A 21,995-nucleotide genomic window follows, 5' to 3' on the forward strand; every position below is an offset into this window, starting at 1 on the left:
TTTTTCTTGTTTTCTCTTCTTTTGCCCTTAATGGCCACTGTTCTCTTACCCAACTAGACAGTAACCTATATGATGAGAGAAAACATATTTTTCCACCCCAGGGCCCTTTCAATAAATAGCTTCAACTAATTCTGTGAAATAAGCCTGGAAATAACCTGACATATAATAAAATTACAAAATTCATGAAAATATAAATTTGAGAGAAAAAAAACACAAACACCACTCACTACATAGACTCTAAAATCTTGGCTCTTGCTTCGGTTTCAGTCACTAGCAATTATTAAAAATTAACATAACTATAAGTCTTCCCATGGTTTGTAGGAATACCAAAAGGAGAACTGCTTATAAATCAACCATGCATGAGCCACAGCTGCCTCCATTCAAAATGAGGGTTTTTTTTAATACAGTAGCAACAGCTGTGGCAAAAGTACACGAAAGACAGAAAGTCTCCATTATATTTCCAGAGTTTCAAATCCTATACCAGCAAATGTAATAAACAATTGTATTATAAATTAGTAGAATTTTTAGACTTCAAATTTTCTATGAATTTTGTCCATCATTGGAATGCTAGGCAAGATTTCTTTCAGAATTAGACCAAAATTTCTCCATTCTTTATCTATTGCTAGTTTTAGCATGCAGTGTACAGCTCCATAAATACAAAAAAAATAACACTATAGTTAGTGGAAAGCATATAATTCCTAATGTAGAAATGCATGTGATGAGGGACACAAACCAGCTTCCTGCTTTACAATCAAAGCATTTTACAATCATAGCTATCAAATAACAGTTGGCTAAAAATGGTGCTTTCAGAAAACTAGAGATTATTTTTATTTACTTTTGTAAAAATTTACATTGATATTTTATTTTAAAGTATGATGCTTCTAATCATTTTCCATTTGTAAATATAATAACAAATAACCTATGAACTATTTTTCCAATTCTCATTTTAAAGCTCCTCACTATCCACAAAGTCCATTTGAATTTTAACTTCATGCTAGATGTTTCCATTATAGGACTATGATGGCTTTAGAAATAGATTTGTAGCTCACTGAACTGTATTTTCTATAATATATAAGATAGCACATCTTTAAATTACTGGAAATAAGAAATGTTTTATTTTTCTTCATGGTGCTTTCAGGAAGACATCAGGATTCTCTCTTTTACCTTAAAAATAAGAACAAAAATTTTTAAAAAACATGAATTTATAAGCTATTTAAATTACAGTTTAAGTCTAATTTATAATCATTGAATGTCCAAAGGCATAAAACTCAGAGATACAATCTAATGATATGCCTCAAGCAAAAAATATTTAAATTTTAATTCTAGAGAATATACACTGGGTAGAAAAAAAACAATTAGCCAATATATAAATTAGAGTTATATTTGCATTTTTACTGTGTTTAACTATTCATTTAATTCACCATTTGTTTCTATTTTCAGTTTGTATCTGAACCTGGGTCTGCATATCAAAAATTACACAAAAATCTTTTATCTCAAGTGGTTATTGTTTCAATCAGAGCATATCCTTAATTATTAAACCCCTTTCAACAGATTATAAACAGCCATGTCTGATAAGTACAGTTGTAAGGTGCTTGCCTTGCATTCAGCTGACCCAAGTTTTATCTCCAGCATCCCCTGTGGTCCCTTGAGCACCAGCAAGAGTGATAGTGCTAAGCCAGGAGTAACCACAGAACACTGCTGAATATGACAAAACCCCCTCCCAGGATTAATTAATTAATTAATTAACAGGATTTTCCTACCTGAAGAATCTTGAGCATTTCTGTCTGAGGCCTTCTTCTCAACTGGATACTGAAGAGGTATTACAATACCTTGATTTGGCTTCTGAAATGCTGAAATGAGATTTTTTATCTTCCGGAAAAATCTTTTATGTACCCCAGGTGCTGTCTGGAAAATAAAAGATGATGCAAATATTCACGTACCATATATTATATTTTAATATACAATATATATACGAGAGATGCTTACAGAGATAACATTTGTGAAATCTACTGAAATATTAAAAAAACATAAGGAAGAAGGAAAAACAGCATTCCAGAAGAGTTTACTTGGTTGGCTGAATTTCCCAGCAAGAAGAGCTAATGAGCTGTCATCTCAGTTCTCCCAAGGGTGGGATTAGTTCCTACAAACTCTTGCTCATCATCCTTCCCTTCTGCCTGCTACCATCATACCTCCTGAACTTCTAAGGGTATACAGGCCATTACCCACAATGAATTTTCTGACAGAGAGGAGGCAGTTAAGCAACCACAACAACAAAAATACAGATCCTACAGGCCATTAATAAAAAGCCTGGGGAACCAAAACCAAACCCCCAAATAAATAAACCCTCATACCACCAATAACAGCCTTTCCTTCTTGTCATACGTCCACAATATAAAATGCTACACAGAAAAATTAAAATTGGTTTCCTATTCCGAGTGCATGGCTAGTTAATTCTCACACTCTTGTACCCCACCATATGTGCTGCCTTACCCTTCACATTAAATTTCTTCTGCCTTGGGAAAAATTACCTCATGTCCCAGAGTTGTTCTCTCCATCAACACCACTATATGACAAGGTTTTCTCCTGAAATGGACATGAGAGCTAAACTCTGAGGTTAGGTTACCTTTATTTATTTATCTGTTTGTGTCTGAAGAGGTCATTATTTGCAGGTGACTGTTAAAATGTATTCCTTTTCCAACTTCTTCAATTCTCTGACCAAGACTCAGCTCAAAATCAACAATTTCCTACAAAAAGCTTAAGAGCCAATCTGTAAGCACTAGCTCATAGCTGTCATTTTACATAAAATAAAATTGTATTGCTATAAGCAATTGGACAATGACTAGGGTTGGTATTTTTTGCTTGTTTGGTTTGTTTGGTTTAGCTTTTATTTTGTTGCTTTGTTGTTGTTGTTGTTGTTGTTAGAAAGTTGTTTTGCAGCTATCCCATCTAGAAGATTTTAGAGATCTGAAGCTGCTTGTCAGCATTTAATGAGAAGACATGAACACCTGCATAGAGACTTTGAAAGCTCAAGAGAGCACACTGTCCATAGTATTCTCAGTCATTTCCTGTGTTGGTGCAAGAAATTTTCATTGAAAAAGTTCTTTTTCCACTCTAAATTGTTACCTATTCATCGGCTCACAAAGCTCAAAAAGTCTCAGTAGATACATACACTTTCCCACTTAGCTTTACTAATACATTCAAAACAAGTTCCTTGACCTCAACTGAGACTAAGCAGATATACCTATACAACTATACATATAGGGGTTCAAACAGTTCTTTGGCCTCAAGGTAGAATCTCCAAATGGCAAAAGTAGGTCATAGGCACAGAACACCTCTCAAACATCTTCCTTACAGTCCTTTTTCAGAGCACTTTTCTATATTTTTCTTTTATCCCTTTCCACACAATCTATCTCCTCACAGACTGGCAGTTATTAGCTGATTTGGGTTATTTCTATTTGGAAAATGAGAAAATGGTAATACACAATATATTGGCAGAACTTTGATTTACATGCAACTGACACGATTTGAATCCTGGCACCCCTATGTTTCCAGATCTTACCAAGAGGAGAAATCCCTGAACACAATATGTATGATCCAAAAAAAATAAAGGAAAGAAAGAAACAAACAAGAATAAGAAAGAAAATGAAAACACTAAGACATAATTCAAATTATCCAAGGTTGGGGCCGGCGAGGTGGCACTAGAGGTAAGGTGTCTGCCTTGCAAACGCTAGCCAAGGAAGGACCACGGTTCGATCCCCCAGCGTCTCATATGGTCCCCCCAAGCAGGGGCAATTTCTGACCGCTTAGCCAGGAGTAACCCCTGAGCATCAAACTGGTGTGGTCCGAAAAAAAAAGAAAATTAAAAAAAAAGAACAAATTATCCAAGGTCACACATATAGTCAGAAGCCAAATCAGCTCTACTTCCAAGGAGTCAGTCTTACAATTCAGAACTGAATTAAATAGGTTCTGGGGAAAATTGGTGTTACCAACGAGAAGAGAAACTTTTTATGTCTCTAATGTAGAGAAATGTCAAACCACACATCTTTTTCAACTGCTCTTGTGGCTGGTAAAACCATTTTATCAACAGAAGCATTTTTATGCAATTAACACTTCATTACCCACACTAACAAGAGATGAAGCAGAACACTGGATTTTATAAAAATCAGCTTTGATTTTGGAAATGTTTTGTTGGCAAGTGATTGATCCGATTGACAGTACTTTGCTTAGGTTAAAAAGTAAAACTGTTTAGTATCTTTTGATAACCAAATATCCAGAAAGCTTATAAGCACTGAATTAGGGCAGGAGATAGAGGTAGGAATATATTTTCCACAATGTAATTCTAACAAAGCACATATTAATAGACAATATTCATTATAAGAAGAGTTTTCTAAAATAACAAAATTTTAGGTTGAAGCAATGAAGTCAATTAATTCACAAAGCAACAATAAAACAGCCTATTAAAAACTAGAAACTCACTTTTTATTTTTTTAATTCTGTGGAGTTGAAGTATTATTTCTTTAGACTCTGAAAAATATCTCAGACTTACCTAGATTTTTAGCACAATCTTCTGTGCAAAGAATAGAGAGCTATTGCCATGATTTTTTTTGAAGATTGGCAAAGCTTTATTTCAAAAAAAAGTGGTATAAATATGTCACATACCCAATTTTGAAAATACAGTTACCACAAGAATTGTAACATTGACAACTTCTTTTTTTTTTTTTTTTTGGTTTTTGGGCCACACCGGCATTGCTCAGGGGTTACTCCTGGCTATCTGCTCAGAAATAGCTCCTGGCAGGCACGGGGGACCATATGGGACACCGGGATTCAAACCAACCACCTTTGGACTTGGATCTGCTGCTTGCAAGGCAAACGCCGCTGTGCTATCTCTCCGGGCCCACATTGAGAACTTCTATCCTGTCACTGAACTCAACTATTGTTCAAATATGCACATTCCCCCTACTCTCATCTCTTAGTTATCTGTGGCAACATTTTTTGGATCACAGCTTGTCTTCAATATGTTCTAGAGTAATTTCTTCCAAGCAGGTGATTTAAGCTCTGAGAATAACAGTAGTTTAATATTAACCTTAGCAAAAAAAAAAGAAAAAGAAAAAAAACACAGAACTAAGAAGGCAAATTTATTAGCTAGAAAAATGTAATATGCATTTTTAAAATAACTGCTTTCCCTTTAGAGAAAACATGCCAATCTTCTGCTCTCTTGGTGCAGATAATTACAATATTATTATGTAAACAAGGTCATACCAGAAAGCTTGATAAGAGGGCATTTATGTTCAATAACCATAAGCATGTAACAATCTGCGTATGATGTTATATTTGAAATGAAAGAAAACAGATTTAAAGACAAGGTAGCTAAACCCCAAAAGAATATTATTCAGCAGCTGACATCAGCTTCTTAGGGAAAAGGGCTATTTCTGGTCAAATGATATACCAATATATCTGCATATTTCCCATACAATCATTCAGGCCAAAAAGTTTCTGGCTCAGAAATCTCTATCCTGGTAAAATATGATATTACCTAGGTACATGAAAATCACTTCATAGTACAGCCATTTCTTTTTTTTTTTTTTTTTTCATTTTTTGGGCCACACCATTTGATGCTCAGGGGTTACTCCTGGCTAAGCGGTCAGAAATTGCCCCTGGCTTGGGGGGACCATATGGGATGCCAGGGGATGGAACCACAGTTCTTCCTTGGCTAGCACTTGCAAGGCAGGCACCTTGCCTCTAGCGCCACCTCACTGGCCCCACAGTCATTTCTTATAATGACTTTCAAATATATAGTGACTCTCAAATGTTTTCAGAGCCATAAGAGCCCATTATTTTTTTGGTTTTTGGGCCACACCCAGCGATGCTCAGGGATTACTCCTGGCTGTCCTGGCTGTCTGCTCAGAAATAGCTCCTGGCAGGCACGGGGGACCATATGGGACACCGGGATTCGAACCAGCCACCTTTGGTCCTGGATTGGCTGCTTGCAAGGCAAACGCCACGGTGCTATCTCTCTGGGCCCAAGAACCCATTTTTTGAGTGAAATTGTATGCAGAGTCCCCAACTGATAAGCAAAATATTAGGAGATTTGCTCAATATTGAAGATGAAGAGGGGATCCAAAAGCAAACCCATTCACTCTATAGCTTCCTCTTTCTCTGCATCCCTGTGAGCAACCCCAAAGATTTTATAAAGCAGGGTTTAAAAAAAATCTCAACATTTCCTCCATTTCTATTCTATCTATAATATCTTTCTCCGGGAGCACAGTTGGAAGTTCTCCCTCCACACAGAGTAGTCCTGATTTCCCTTATTTTGGGGAACTCTTTCCTTCTTTGAATTCCTATGCAAGATAACTTTGTTCCCTCACTATATACAATTACATTGTTCAGAAACTTGGAGAACACATTTTTAGGATGTACTACAAGCCAGGCCCTATGGTTAAGAGAGTTCACTCATTTAATCTTCAAAATTAACTCTCCACTAAAGAATTTTGTTGAGGCTCATTTAACAGGTAAAAAAATTAGCTCAAAGGAAAATCAAATCACCTGTCCAAAGTCATAGACCACTTAGGGAGAAGTGGGGACCAGACAGGATCCGAGTCAAGGTCTATTTGACAACTAAGTTCCATCTCACACTGCCATTCAATTCATGTTGTACCACTCCCAAGGCTTTTAGAAAACAAGAGTCACGTTGTTTCAACCCTCATAGTATGAATCCGTAGGGTCATTTGGTAAAGTTGCTAATTTAATTATTTTATATTTTTGTGCTTCCTTACATTTTTGCAAATATCTAAATGTTTCATGCAATCTTTTCATTTTTAGATCTCACTTCTACACCCCACTCCCAATAAAATCACTCGATTCAATGGTGATCAAACAGAAATAAACAGAATTGATCAAAATTGTCTAAAGGATTCTTAGTGATTTATAAACAATTTTGGATCGCATATTTAGTGACTTCCATATGATGAACATTTGAGGATGTGTGCTTTTTATCTCTTTTACAAAGCCAGCCTAAATTCCAAATACATCCCTTAATACCCACAGAAGCAAAAAGAATTAAAAGATCTATACCTCGGCACTCCAAGAACCTGTTTCTGTCTGAGACACTCGATATGTAAAAATGTAACCTTGATACCTGTGAAAAAATAAACTTCTATTACTGAAAAATTCCAAAAGAACAACGAATACTATAAATTTGAACTTAATCATTACAAATAAATATTATCTATCAGGACACATAGATGTTCATGGAAAGTAAAAACAGGAGAATCTAACTTATTTTCAAATTATAACTGGAAAATTCATTTTAGCAAATTGTCTTTATTTTCAGTTTTTTTTAAATATGAGAGCTTATACTCAATAACTTACCTAACTAAGGAACTATTTGGACAGAAAGCAACTAACAACCTGTTGCAATTGTCAAGAATCATGAATTAGACAAAGAGATTTAACACTATAGTTTGGGACTGAGCAATAGCACAACAGGGCATTTGCCTTGCATGCATCTGAGCAGGTTTTGATCTTCAGAACCCTATATGGTCCCCCAATCACAACCAGAAGTAATTCCTAAGTGCAGATCCAGGAGTATCACTAAATCCAAAAATATCTACAGTTTTAATATTTTAAATACATATAGAACCTTATAGTAAAAATAGTTTGGGTCGGAGAGCTCAATAGCAGCAAACCTGAATTGATCTTAGTACTCTAAGATTACCCCCCAAGAACTGACCAACTTAGAAGTAACCATTGAGCATAATGGTTCTATAGTAGTAGCCTGCTGAGTGTGGCCCCAAAACAAAACAAAAACAGTGAAAACATTTCACAGGTATGATGTATTATCAGTAACACTTAAATCAATAGCTATAATACTATTGATCATAGAAATAATGTTTTACTCACATCACTGATATTGTTATTTTATACTATATTATTGTACATTAGCAGTACTAAATTGAATTTTAAAAAGAGTCTTGCTAAATTACTTAAAAACAGCTTCTGGGGGGATGGAGCAGCTGTTTTAATAGTAGTAGTGCAACGTGCAACAGGTAGAGAATTTACCATGCACACATCCTACCCGAGTTCGATCCCCAGCATCCATTATGGTCCCTTGAGCCTGCCAGGAGCGATTTCTGAGCATAGAGCCAGGAGTAATAACTGAGCGCTGCCGGGTGTGACCCCCAAACCAAAAACAAACAAATAGCTGGTGATTTTAGGTGAGATAAACATCCTTCCTCATTATTTAGTATTCATGCATATGTATACAAATCTGATATGCATACATTTGATTTTCTTTCTTGTTCTTGGGCTATTCCTGACTGTGTTTACTCCTGGCTCTGCACTTACAAATCATTTCTGGCAAGGTTCAGGGTACCATATGAGGTGCAAGAAATTGAACCCAGGTTATCACATGCAAGGAAAGGGTCCTACCCAAGTAGGACCAACCCCTAGTGTTAATTTCTATAAGCCAAGAGTTCTACTGTATTCATGTATTCAGGATGCCACATAAAATACCTTAGATTGGTAAATTATACATAGATGAGTAAATTATATATCATCATAGCTCTAGAAGCTGAAAAATCCCAAATCAAAGTGCCAGAACATTTTATTCTAAGCTGCCATTTTAGTGTTTGTTCCATGTAGGTGTGGAAAGAGAGGTATCTCTTCTCCTTCCTCCTCTTCTTCTTTCTCCCATTCTTATAAATTCAACAATTCTGTTGGATTAGGGTCCATATCTCTGACCTCATTTAATTCGATTTCCATCTAAAGTTACCTATAGCTAGGTTGTGGGCTAGGATTTGAAAATATGAACACAAAAACACAATACAAAAATATGTTTTGTACACCTATATTCATTGCAATACTATTTACAATAGCCAGCATCTGGAATCAACCCAGATGTCTGACAACAGATGAATGGCTAAAGAAACTGTCATACATATTCACAATGGAATACTATGCAGCCATCAGGAAAATAAAGTCATGAAATTTTCTTATACATGGATGGACATGGAAACTATTATGCGGAGTGAAATGAGACATAGGGAGAGAGATAGACACAGAATAGGCTCACTCATCTGTGGGATTTAAGAAAAATAAAAGACAGTATGGTAAGAATACCCAGAGAAAATATATATATGAAGTCTGGAAAGACTGGCCCACTATATGAAGCTTAGCACAAAGAGTGATAAGTTCAGTTAGAGAAATAACTACACTGACAACTATCATGACAATGGTAGTGAGTGAGAAAAATAGAATGCCTGTCTCAAATACAACAGGGGGTAAGAAGGATGGAGATGGGTAACACTGGTGGTGGGAATGTTGTACTGGTGAAGGGGGTGTCCTTTTATATAACTGAAACCAAATTACAAAAATGCTCGACAACACTATAACTACAAATAATCAACTAGAATTCCTAATAATATTATCAAATAATAAAAAGAAATGATATAAAGAAAAAAAGAAAAGAAAAATTGAGAGAGAAGGGGAACACATGATTCATTACATATTACATTGCCAGCTATTAAAACTTCATGGCATGCCTGGGGCTGGAGTGATAGTACAACAGGGAGGGTACTTGCTTTGTATTCGGCTGACCCAGGTTCCATGCTTATCATTCCATATGATATCCCAAGCATCACCAGGAGTAATTCCTGAGTGCAGAACCTGGGGTAACCCCAAAGCATTGCTCAGTGTAGCCCAAAAACAAACAGAAACTTTATGGCCTCACAGGCAAAATGCCTTCATTTTATCCCAAATTCCAAAAAGCCTTAATTTGTCACAGCATTAACTCTAAAACTATTTCCTCTAAAATCATCTAATTAGATATGAGCAAGACAGGCATTGTCCTTCTCTATTTGTGAACCTGTGAAACTGAGCAAGTTATCTGCTTTCCCAAATACAATGATTTTTCAGGCTACGTAGATATTATATTCCCAATCCAAAAGGAAGAGATCCAAATGATCCCAAGGTAAACCCCATCACCTATTTTTGGCCACATGCAGTGGTGTTTTGGGATTACTTAAAATTTGATGCCTTCATGTGATGCTGGGAATCAAGTCTGGGGCTCCCAAATACGCTCCAATTCTTTGAGCTCAAAACCATTCTAGCAAAAAATTGTTTAAATTGATTCTCTTCCATCCTTGAACACTGGGTGGCAGTGTCACCCCCACACACACAGTTTCTCAGGGTTGGCTATACCCATTCAGGTCTGTTGGACACTGGTCCCATATTTGAAACTAAGGTAGAGGAAGCCTAACGTCTCAGACTTCTGAGCATTGATCATATCTAAAATCGCCTCGGGGCTTTCCTTTTTCTTAAAAGAGAAAGTATGCTTGCTTCCAAATTGCTAGTTTTGTTTTGATTTCTTTGGCTCAAAATGGCAGTGTATCCAATGCCTTCATCCAAATGTTTTGGCCCAAACTATTTCTGGCATCATCCAGGCTGGCATGTTAATCTCATGGATTATCTACTTATAGACAGATTGTCCAATCACACCCTTGGTGTTCTCTCAGTACAAACTTTCTCACCATTTTTATAGTATTGGTAGAATTTGTTTTTGTTTGGGGGCAACAACCAGCAGTGATCATGGCTCTATGCTCAGCGAGCATTCCTGGTAGGGCTCATGGGGACAGTAGGGGGTGCCAGGAATAAAACCCAAATTGCAGCAAAACAAGTACCTTACACACTGTACTATCACTCTGGCCCCTAGACAGAATATTTAAAAATCTTTTCACGTCTAGTTTCTTTCTTGAAATTCTTTCCTTTGGGGGCAGAGTTGGTCCTCAAGTGGTAATTATGGTGCCCAGGAGCAAATCCTGGGGTTTCTCTACCAACGAGATGAAGGGTTCAATATGTAGGCATAAGGATGTGGCACTGTTTAGGCCCTGCAGTGTTGGGGGTCAGCAGGGCTACTCTAGAGGTACCTAGGGTCCACTAGTGTTAAGCCCAGCCATGCCAAGAGGGGAATGCAGTGCCTGGATCAAATATATGTGTATGTATGCTTTTATGCATCATGACTACTCCCCAACCCATGCAATTCTTTCTTAAATTCACCTCTCCAATTTTACATCTTACTTTCAGCAGTCAGGAGCAACCAAGCCACTCTTTCAAGAATTCACTTAGTACTGCAAAATATAGAGGGTAGATGATATACCTATAACAGATTAAATTACTAAATCTTTAATTAATATTAACCAGTATTAATAAAAAAGGATAAAAAACGCATGTATAAAATACTCATGGTTCCTTTTGAACTAGCTGGCAATACTAGGAAACAAACCAAGGTTGGCTATGTGAACTACTTCTATAATCCTGCCTCTGATGAGGTTTATTCAACTTGCAAAATTAAAAAAAATTTAAAGCATAATTTCACTGCTGAAATGATTATGGGATAATTTTGTTATGAAAGGTCTCTTAAATATTTAGATGATATATAAAACAGCTTGATCTGTGCATATATAATATACTAAATAAATATAAAATATTGCATTGTTAAAGTTTTTGTTTTTCTTTAACAAATGAAATTACCTCAGAGCCTACTGATTTCAATAAGTACTCTATGGGGAGCAAGACAAGAGTTATGATTTTCATTTTTCACCATGGGAACTTGAAATGTAAGCCTTTAAGTAATTTTCTTAAAATCATACAACAAAATGAAGATAGAAGCAGGGTAATAATAATGTAGGCCCTTAGTTCCATTTGTAAAGCAATTAATGGTAATAACAGTATAATTAAAGGTGATGTGGAAATGTATTATTTGAAATCTTAGCACCAAAGCCCGCAAAATTATAAATAGGATTTCTACTTTCTAAAACAGTGGATCTCTAAAAAGTATGACAACAGTATCATTCAGCCTTATTTCGTCAAAATACATGTGTTTTGAAATTGTTTCCTAACGACTCTGATCTTATCTTACTTTCAGTTAAACAGCAGGAACCTGGGTACTACTTCAAATGTTCTTACCTACTTCAGTCTGAAAACCTGGTGTTAAAGAAGCATAAAACTTCCTGTGATTAGTCCATCTAATATTAACAATTTCCTACTCAACCCTGACCTCAAATTTCTGAATGAGCAAAATTGTTTCACTCCTTCAATAAAACAGTCATTCATGTCTTCCACTTTTTTGTCACTGGAGTAACTGACCAAGGATCCTTTATAGACAACTACCCTTGTTATGTGTCATGGGCGAAGAGATCTGAAAGTTGTTATTCAAATTAGATTCCCAGAGTAATAGTTTGTGTTTCGCCTAGGAGTGTGTTAGAAATATAGAATTTCAAGCCCTACTCCAGAGGTGCTGAATCATATTCTGTCTTTTAACAATATTTCCAGGTGAACATTATAGTTATAGAATAGCTAATTAAAATGCAAAGAGACAATGACGGGGAAAACAGACCTTCTGGAGGGTGGAATGGTGTGGTGTTTGAATGTACTCATGAAACCCTATCATTGACAGTATTGTAAATCATGATCACTACCATAAATTTTAAAATGAAAATAAAGGTGCTAAAATAGGGCAATGATCTTCAGAAGGTTGGGAAAAATGTTTTATTATAGCCTTAACACCTAGAGAGTTAGAACACGGGGGTTAAGGCACTTGCCTTGCATATTGCTGACCCTATTTCAATCTGTGGCACTACATACAGTCCCCTGAGAAACACCACGAGTGATTCCTGAGCTGGATGTTGCATTTGGAGGGGGATACTGATCTAAAATAATGAAATAATATGGTTCTAACTAAGAGATACCATCTCACGCCACTGAGACTAGCACACATCACAAAGAAAGAAAACAAACAGTGCTGGCGGAGATGTGGAGAGAAAGGAACTCTTATCCACTGCTGATGGGAATGCTGTCTAGTCCAACCTCTATGGAAAGCAGTATGGAGATTCCTCCAAAAACTGGAAATCGAGCTCCCATACAATCCAGCTATACCACTCCTAGGAATATACGCTAGGAACACAAAAATACAATACAAAAACTCCTTCCTTACACCTATATTCATTGAAGCAGTTTTTACCACAGCAAGACTTGGAAACAACCAAGATGCCCTTCAACAGACGAATGGCTAAAGAAACTGTGGTACATATACACAATGGAATATTATGCAGCTGTCCGGAGAGATGAAGTCATGACATTTTCCTATACATGGATGTACACGGAATCTATTATGCTGAGTGAAATAAGTCAGAAAGAGAGAGAACGACGCAGAATGGTCTCACTCATCTATGGGTTTTAAGAAAAATGAAAGACACTCTTGCAATAATTTTCAGACACAAGAGAGGAAAGCTGGAAGATGCAGCTCACGACATGAAGCTCACCACATAGAGTGATGAGTGCTGTTAGAGAAATAACTACATCGAGAACTATCCTAAAAATGTGAATGAATGAGGGAATTAGAAAGCCTGTCTAAAATACAGGTGTTGGTGGGTTGGGGTGGTGTGAGGGATATTTGGGACATTGGTGGTGGGAATGTTGCACTGGTGAAGGGGGGTGTTCTTTACATGACTAAAATCATACAACTTCTATCATATTTGTAATCACGGTGTTTAAATAAAGATAATAAAAAAGAAAAATATGGTTCTGAGTTTCTATATTTGAGTTTATGGAACCAGGATCACGGTATTAAAGTTCTTCTCGGTGTCATCAGATTAAACACCCAGCTCAGCTAGCCCCCTAAAGGCTCTAAAAGGCTTCAACAAGGTTGTGAAAGACCCTTGCCCAGTCCCGAAAACTCAAACTTTGAAAGCTAGACTCAAAACCAAGCTCACCTTTAGGCCAGGACCTTCGCAGGCTCACAGCCTTTAATGCAGTCACACATATATTCACTTCATTATATCTCACAGAGATATACACTGACGTTATAAATCTAGCCATTTATCTACACAACAACACAAAAAAATACCTCCAAGATGCAAAAGTCATAATGGGAATGTAGTGTAAAACCCATAACACTTAGTGGACAAAGATGTTGACCATGATGACCCAACCAATATTATCTAGCTATATAATGTTTCTGATATGAATGAACTTTGGAGAAAAAATGGTATGGATGTTTAAGGAGTTCAACGAAAAATGTAACAGATAGCCAGTAAACCACAAGAGGATATGTGTACAGGAATGAGAAATCTACAAATAGAAATGACAGAACTAAAGAATTTGGTAGGTGAAATAAAAAACTTACTGGAGTCTGCTGTTGAGAGCAGAGTTTCAGTAGCTGAGGGAAAAATAGAGAGCTACAGGATAAGAAGCAAAAAGCCTCCAAACAAAATCAGGAGGTGGAACAAAAACTCAAAATAAATGAAGAGCTAACAACAAAACTCGGGTATGAATTGAAGAGGAACAATAAGAATTATTGGGGCTTCAGAGGAACAGAAAGGCAACCCTGATCAAGAAGCAAAAGTTAAAAACATAATTTTTGTGGTTTTTGTGTCACACCCGGCAGTGCTCAGGGGTTATTCTTGGCTCCAGGCTCAGAAATTGCTCCTGGCTGGCACGGGGGACAATATGGGATGCCGGGACTTGAACGATGACCTCCTGCATGAAAGGCAAATGCCTTATCTCCATGCTATCTCTCCAGCCCCTTAAAAACATAATTGAGGAGAAGGTCCCAGAGCTGGAGAAAAAATGCTCCCAGATTCAAGAGGCCCAATGAGTACCAGCTAAAATAAATCCAAATAAAAATACTCTAGCACATTTTCATAAGAATGACAAAAATCATAGATAAAGATAAATACTAAAATCAACAAGATCAAAGAAAGAAATTACATATGAATGTATATCAATAAGATTCACAGTATATGGGGTCTGAAGATCAAGATATGATATAGATTTACATCTACAAGACAGGAGGTGAGAGGAGATAAGAAATGGGAGGAAATTAGTGGCAAAGAAAAGTTGCACTTGGGAAGGATGTGTGTGTGCATTTTATGTCTGAAATACAATTACAAACATGTTTGTAAACATTGTGCTTAAATAAATAAATTATTAAAAAATAAAAATCACAATGAAATGAATACCTTGCCAAGAGTACATTACCCAGGCAGACTTACATTGAAGGACAGATACAGAACTTCATAAGTAAACAACAGTTCAGGAACTTCATAGACTCTAAACCATTTATTTCTACAAGAAGAATTGAAGGGACTATTTAAAGACAGGTCAATCTCACAAACATGCCAAACTTCTATAAAAAAGATGGCACAAAACTTCATAATAATAATCTCACTTAATGGCAACAACCTAAGTGTATTAAGAGAGAGTGAATCCAAACTTGTGTTACTTACCAGAAAAATACATTAAATAGTAAGGGCAAAGACATACTCAAAGTCAACGAACGCAAGATCATATTTCAATCAAACAACCCTCAAAAGAGCCTTGATTGTCCTTTCTGGAATCAGGCAACATTTTTATTTTTGAATGAATGTATACGTAAGAAAAATTCACACCTCTAAACATAATGCACTAAACACAGAATGAACAAAAGACTCAAAACAACTGGCCTTTAAGGAAGATATCGATAGTAGCAGAATAATAGTTGGAGACTTGAAAACCACTCTAATACAACTGGTTAGATCAACTAGACTAAAACTATACAAGAAAATACTGGATTTGAAGGAAGAAATAGAAGATAAATATTTAATAGTCTTAAATGAAGTTTTCAATCTAACAAAAACTTTATGCATTATTTTCCAATGCACATGAGATATTCTCTACGATAGACCATACACTGGGCCACAAAATATGCTTACATAACGCCAAGAGGGTAGACATCATATGAACTATATTCTAAGACCAGAATAAACTGGAAAGAGAAGTTAATTATAAACAGAAAAGGAAAAATAACTCAAAAACCTGGAAATTAAACAGTAAACTACTAAACAAACTAAATCAGACACAGATGCCCTCTCTGACCACTTCCATTCAGTGTTTTATTGAAAATAATTACTATCTAAATTAATTAAGAAAAACTTATTAAGGGCATTCAGATAGTATTTGCAATTGACATGTGATTATATCTAGAAAACCCTAAAGGCTCTTAGAAACAATAAATTTATAAAGAGGAAGTCTATAAAATTAACTCACAATGGCTTTTCTATGTGCAAATTATGAAATACAAGAAGGAAATATTTAAAAACATTCCCATTCACAACTGTGCCTGAGAAAAATCAAGTGCCTAGGAAACAGCCTAACTAAAGAGGTGACACCTATACAAAGAAAACTACAAAGCAGTACTTAAAGAAATAAAAGAGAGGGGCTGGAGAGATAGCACAGTGTAGCGCATTTGCCTTGCATGTGACCGACCTGGGAGGGAGAGGGACCCGGTTGGATTCCTAGCACCCATATGCTCCCCTAGCCTGTCAGTAGCGATTTCTGAGTGCAGAGCCAGGAGTGATAGCCCTGAGCACTGCTGGGTGTGGCCCAACAACCAATTAATAAATTAATCAATAAATAAAGTCATTTTTAAAAAAGAAATAAAAGAGTATACAGGGGAATACAGGGAAATGGAAACAACCCATTCTCATGGATTAGGAGAATTAACATATTCAAATAACAGTAACAATGTAGAACATTCTATGATATAATGTAGTCTTTCTCAGGATACCCATAACAATTTTGTAAAGAATTATAAAGTAAAATACTCCTAAAATTTATATGGAGCTATCACACACACAAAAATAGCTTAAGTAATCCTCAGGAAAAATAAGGTGGGAGGCCTTAATTTCTCGAATTTCAAACTGTAATACAAAGTGGTAGTAGTAATTAAAGCAGCATGGTATTAAAATAGGGACAGACCCTCAGATCAATGAAATAGAATAGAAAACCCAGAAAGAGACCTTCAGGTATATGATCAGTAAATCTTCTTCAAAGGATTAAAAATATGAAGTGGGCAAGAAAAAACCCTTCAACATCTGCTGCTAGGAAAAATGATCAATCAACATGCAAAAAATAAACTGAGATCTCTTTTTAACTCCATGCCCATAAGTCACATAAAATTAAAGACCTAGACAGCAAATTTTAATCCATAAATTCCATAGAGAATAATGTAGGTAGAAATCCATGACATTGAAGCTGAAGGCATCTTTAACTATGGGACACCACTGACCAAGCAAATAGAAAATATAAGCAAATGGGACTACCTCAAAAAAACAATGGCCAGAATACAAAGACAGCCCACAGACTGGTATAAATTATTTGTCCATTACTCATTGGAGAAAGATTTACTATCCAAGATATATAAAGTACTGGCAGAACTCTATACAAAATATCCAACCCTATATAAAAATGAGGAGATGAGATAAACAGGAATATTATCAAAAACATAATAAAATGTTCAATATCACTAATCATCATGGAAGTACAAATCAAAACAACAATGAAATACCACCTCATAACATAGAGACTGGCACTCAGTAAAAAACAACTACCAGTATTAGCAATGATGTGGGGAAGAAAAGGGACCCTCATTCATTTCTGGTGGAAATGTTGACTGGTCAAGCCTTTTTGGAAGACAGTATGGATATTCCTCATAAAACTAGAAATTGAGCTTCCATATGAACCAGCAATGCCACTCAGAATATATCCCAAAGCCCTAAAATTATGATGCAGAAAGAACATCTGCACTCCTATGTTCATCACATATCTGTCTGTATGCAATAGCCAAAAAGACAAAAAACATCCCAATGCCAATAAACATGATGAGATAAACTATGTTATAGAGAGACTGTAGTATACTACTTGGCATAAGGAAATATAAAGTGATGAGATTTGCTGCCATGTGATTGGATCTGGAAAGTATCATTTTGCATGAAATCAGTCAGAGGGAAAGGAATAGACACAGAAATTTCTCTAATCATATGTGGGATATAAAGAAACATAAAGGAACATTAAGTGCCCAGTGGCAATAGAAATGAAGAACAGGAGAAGTGGCCTTCAGGAGGAAACTTTCCACTGGAGCAGACATAGTGGAAAATAAATTATGGAAGGGAATACTAGGACAATGGGGGAGAGAAAAGGTGTCTACAACAAATGCAGTCTGGGCAGGCAGAAGGGAAACTGGGGATTTGTTGGGTGGAGAGTAATGGAGACTGGTGAAGAAATTTAATCTAATAAAATGCATCCTTGTATGTTAATTTTTGTATAAAGCTATATAAGCCAGGTTTAGGGGAGGCCTCCCAGTAGTGTTCAGGGACCTAAGTGCCACTAGAACACATTCCACTGATATGATCTGCAGTACAGGCTTGACAGCTTAGTATTCTGCCCTGCAATGTTGCACCTTTCAGTACTGGGGCCATACCTGCAGGTGCCCAGAGATGAGCTGATATGGATCAAATTCAGCATCTTTCACATGCAAATCATGTAGTCAGTCCCTTTGAGGTAGTTCCATGGAACTGATTACACTTTAAAAAATAAACAAATTGCAACTCTAGTCTAAGCAAAAACAAAAAAGAAAAGAAGTAAAAAAATAGTCATAATTCATTTTAAAAATCTATTACAGAGGTTAGAGATATAATACAACTAGTTATTTTTAAATAATCATGAGGAAAATATAGATATTATTAGTAGCTACAGGAGTTTTTTGTTTCTGTCATCAATTAATTTTCTGAACTAATATTTTGCATTTTAGTAACAGCAAAGTGCTGTGGGTAGCTTAGTGGTAGAAGAGAGGCAGCAGATTGGAGAAGTGTATCTGTGACTCCCCTGTCTACTTACCTGGTTCACCCAGAGAATTACCTGGGGAAATTCTGGACTTTTGAGAGTCTGCTATAAGTGCCTGAATGGTGCAAACCTCCTGTCTCACCAGCCCTAACAAATACAGTCAAACTACACCTGAGTCCTATTTGTTTTAGACAGCCTGAGAAATGATCCCTGCTACCTGATTTCTCAGGAGCCATGGAGCCCAGGTTGGATAAAAGGACTACCTTTTAAAGAAAGTAAAATCAATCCTAAATTCAACACAAACTTTCTAGAAATGTTGTTTTCTATCATAAAGATGAATTTTAGGAAGAGATGGAGACTGAAGTAAAATAGAGATTAAGAGAAAGTGAGAAAGAGATGGAGATCTGAAGGACATTGACTTCTCCAGGGAGGAGATCTCTGGTGGAGACGAGGCCCAACCCACAGAATGGATGTGTCTCTTGGAAACTTGCCTTTACATACCTCATTCTATTTGTAGTCTTCCGAACTGTCCCTATGTGGCACATCCTTTATAGGTAAGAGTCTGCTGTTCTGGTGGTTCAACTTCATGTGCTGACCATAATACTTTGTTCCTACTGGAGCTTCTCTCTGGAAAGAGGTCTAGTCCACAAATTGAGACCAGCTATAATGCTTTTGCTACTTTGGGTTTAATGACAAACTTCTTTTAATCGATTTTTAGTTTTATTACTTCCTAGAAATGCCATGCCAGGGACCCTCTTACTTGCCTACTTCAACAGTATGTGTTAATTAAGGAGGAAACAGCACTCTCCAAACAAGTGGAAGAAGAAATAAACAGATGGGGATATATTAAGCTGAGAAGCTTCTGCACTTCAAAGGAAATAGTGCCCAGGATACAAGAGCCATCCACTGAGTGGGAGAAACTATTCATCCAATACTCATCAGATAAGGGGCTAATATCAAAAATATACAAGGCACTGACAAAACTTTACAAGAAAAAAATCATCTAATCCCACAAAAAATGTGGAGAAGAAATGAACAGATACTTTGATAAAGAAGAAATACAAATAGAAAGAAGGCACATGAAAAAATGTTCCACATCACTAATTATCAGGGAGATGCAAATCAAAACAACTATAAGGTACCATCTCAAGCCACACAGATTGGCACACATCACAAAGAATGAGAACAAGCAGTGCTGGTGGGGATGTGGAGAGAAAGGAACTCTTTTCCACTGCTGGTGAGAATGCCGTCTAGTCCAACCTTTATGGAAAGCCATATGGAGATTCCTCCTAAACCTGGAAATTGAGCTACTATCCAGCTATACCACTCCTAGGGATATACCCTAGGAACACAAAAATACAATACAAAAATCCCTTCCTTACACCTATATTCATTGCAGCACTATTTACCATAGCAAGACTCTGGAAACAACCAAGATGCCCTTAACAGATGAATAGCTAAAGAAACTGTGTTACATATACACAATGGAATATTATGCAGCCGTCAGGAGAGATGAAGTCATGACATTTTCCTATACATGGATGTACATGGAATCTATTATGCTGACTGAAATAAGTCAGAGGGAGAAAGATAGACACTGAATAGTCTCACTCATCTATGGGTTTTAAGAAAATAAAAGTTTTGCAATAATCCTCAGAGACAAAGAAAGGAGGACTGGAAGTTCCAGCTCAGGACATGAAGCTCACCACAAAGAGTGGTGAGTGCAGTTAGAGAAATAACTACATCGAGAACTATCCTAACAATGTGAATGAATGAGGGAAGTAGAAAGTCTGTCTAGAGTACAGGTGGGGGTGGGGTGGGGAGGAGGGAGATTTGGGACTTTGGTGGTGGGAATGTTGCACGGGTGAAGTGGGTGTTCTTTACATGACTGAAAGCCAAATATAATCATATTTGTAATCAAGTTGTTTAAATAAATATGTTAATATAAAATGCAGTCCCTGTTAAAATTAAAAATTCCTTTATTTTATCAAAATTTGTACCCAAAGGGAGACCCCAGACGCCGGACCGGGAGGCCTGGGTGAGTCCCTCCTGCCTCACGCGGGAGCCTAGCTGGGCACATCCCCCGGAGACCCCAGACGCCGGCCCGAAAGGCCTGCGCGGGTCCCTGCCCCTTTACAAGGGCGCCTAGCCCGCCACATCCCGCGGAGACCCCAGACGCCGGCCCGAGAGGCCTGCGCGGGTCCCTGCCCCTTTACAAGGGCGCCTAGCCCGCCACATCCCGCGGAGACCCCAGACGCCGGCCCGAGAGGCCTGCGCGGGTCCTTGCCCTTTCACACGGGCGCCTAGCCCGCCACATCCCGCGGAGACCCCAGACGCCGGCCCGAGAGGCCTGCGCGGGTCCTTGCCCTTTCACACGGGCGCCTAGCCCGCCACATCCCCCGGAGACCCCAGACGCCGGCCCGGGAGGCCTGCGCGGGTCCTAGCCCTTTCACACGGGCGCCTAGCCCGCCACATCCCGCGGAGACCCCAGACGCCGGCCCGAGAGGCCTGCGCGGGTCCTTGCCCTTTCACACGGGCGCCTAGCCCGCCACATCCCGCGGAGACCCCAGACGCCGGCCCGGGAGGCCTGCGCGGGTCCCTGCTCCTTTACAAGGGCGCCTAGCCCGCCACATCCCGCGGAGACTCCAGACGCCGGCCCGGGAGGCCTGCGCGGGTCCTTGCCCTTTCACACGGGCGCCTAGCCCGCCACATCCCGTGGAGACCCCAGACGCCGGCCCGAGAGGCCTGCGCGGGTCCTTGCCCTTTCACACGGGCGCCTAGCCCGCCACATCCCGCGGAGACCCCAGACGCCGGCCCGAGAGGCCTGCGCGGGTCCTTGCCCTTTCACACGGGCGCCTAGCCCGCCACATCCCCCGGAGACCCCAGACGCCGGCCCGGGAGGCCTGCGCGGGTCCCTGCTCCTTTACAAGGGCGCCTAGCCCGCCACATCCCGCGGAGACTCCAGACGCCGGCCCGGGAGGCCTGCGCGGGTCCTTGCCCTTTCACACGGGCGCCTAGCCCGCCACATCCCGCGGAGACCCCAGACGCCGGCCCGAGAGGCCTGCGCGGGTCCTTGCCCTTTCACACGGGCGCCTAGCCCGCCACATCCCCCGGAGACCCCAGACGCCGGCCCGGGAGGCCTGCGCGGGTCCCTGCTCCTTTACAAGGGCGCCTAGCCCGCCACATCCCGCGGAGACTCCAGACGCCGGCCCGGGAGGCCTGCGCGGGTCCTTGCCCTTTCACACGGGCGCCTAGCCCGCCACATCCCGCGGAGACCCCAGACGCCGGCCCGAGAGGCCTGCGCGGGTCCTTGCCCTTTCACACGGGCGCCTAGCCCGCCA

At 38.8% G+C, this 21,995-nt stretch overlaps 1 protein-coding gene across 1 annotated transcript in view; it reads right to left on the reverse strand.

Annotated features, from left to right (window-relative positions):
• Positions 1 to 1,123: 1,123 nt before the first annotated feature.
• SH2D1A (SH2 domain containing 1A) overlaps positions 1,124 to 21,995 on the reverse strand; it is a 47,977-nt gene continuing 27,105 nt past the window's right edge. The window contains exons 2-4 of the mRNA XM_049767087.1: positions 7,072 to 7,135; positions 1,761 to 1,905; positions 1,124 to 1,164 (exon numbers count right to left, since the gene is read on the reverse strand). Coding sequence (XP_049623044.1) covers positions 1,124 to 1,164; positions 1,761 to 1,905; positions 7,072 to 7,135 — 250 coding nt within the window. The remainder of the gene's footprint in view (positions 1,165 to 1,760; positions 1,906 to 7,071; positions 7,136 to 21,995) is intronic.

This window comes from Suncus etruscus, chromosome X (genome assembly GCF_024139225.1).
Source record: "Suncus etruscus isolate mSunEtr1 chromosome X, mSunEtr1.pri.cur, whole genome shotgun sequence".
NCBI lineage: Eukaryota > Metazoa > Chordata > Mammalia > Eulipotyphla > Soricidae > Suncus > Suncus etruscus.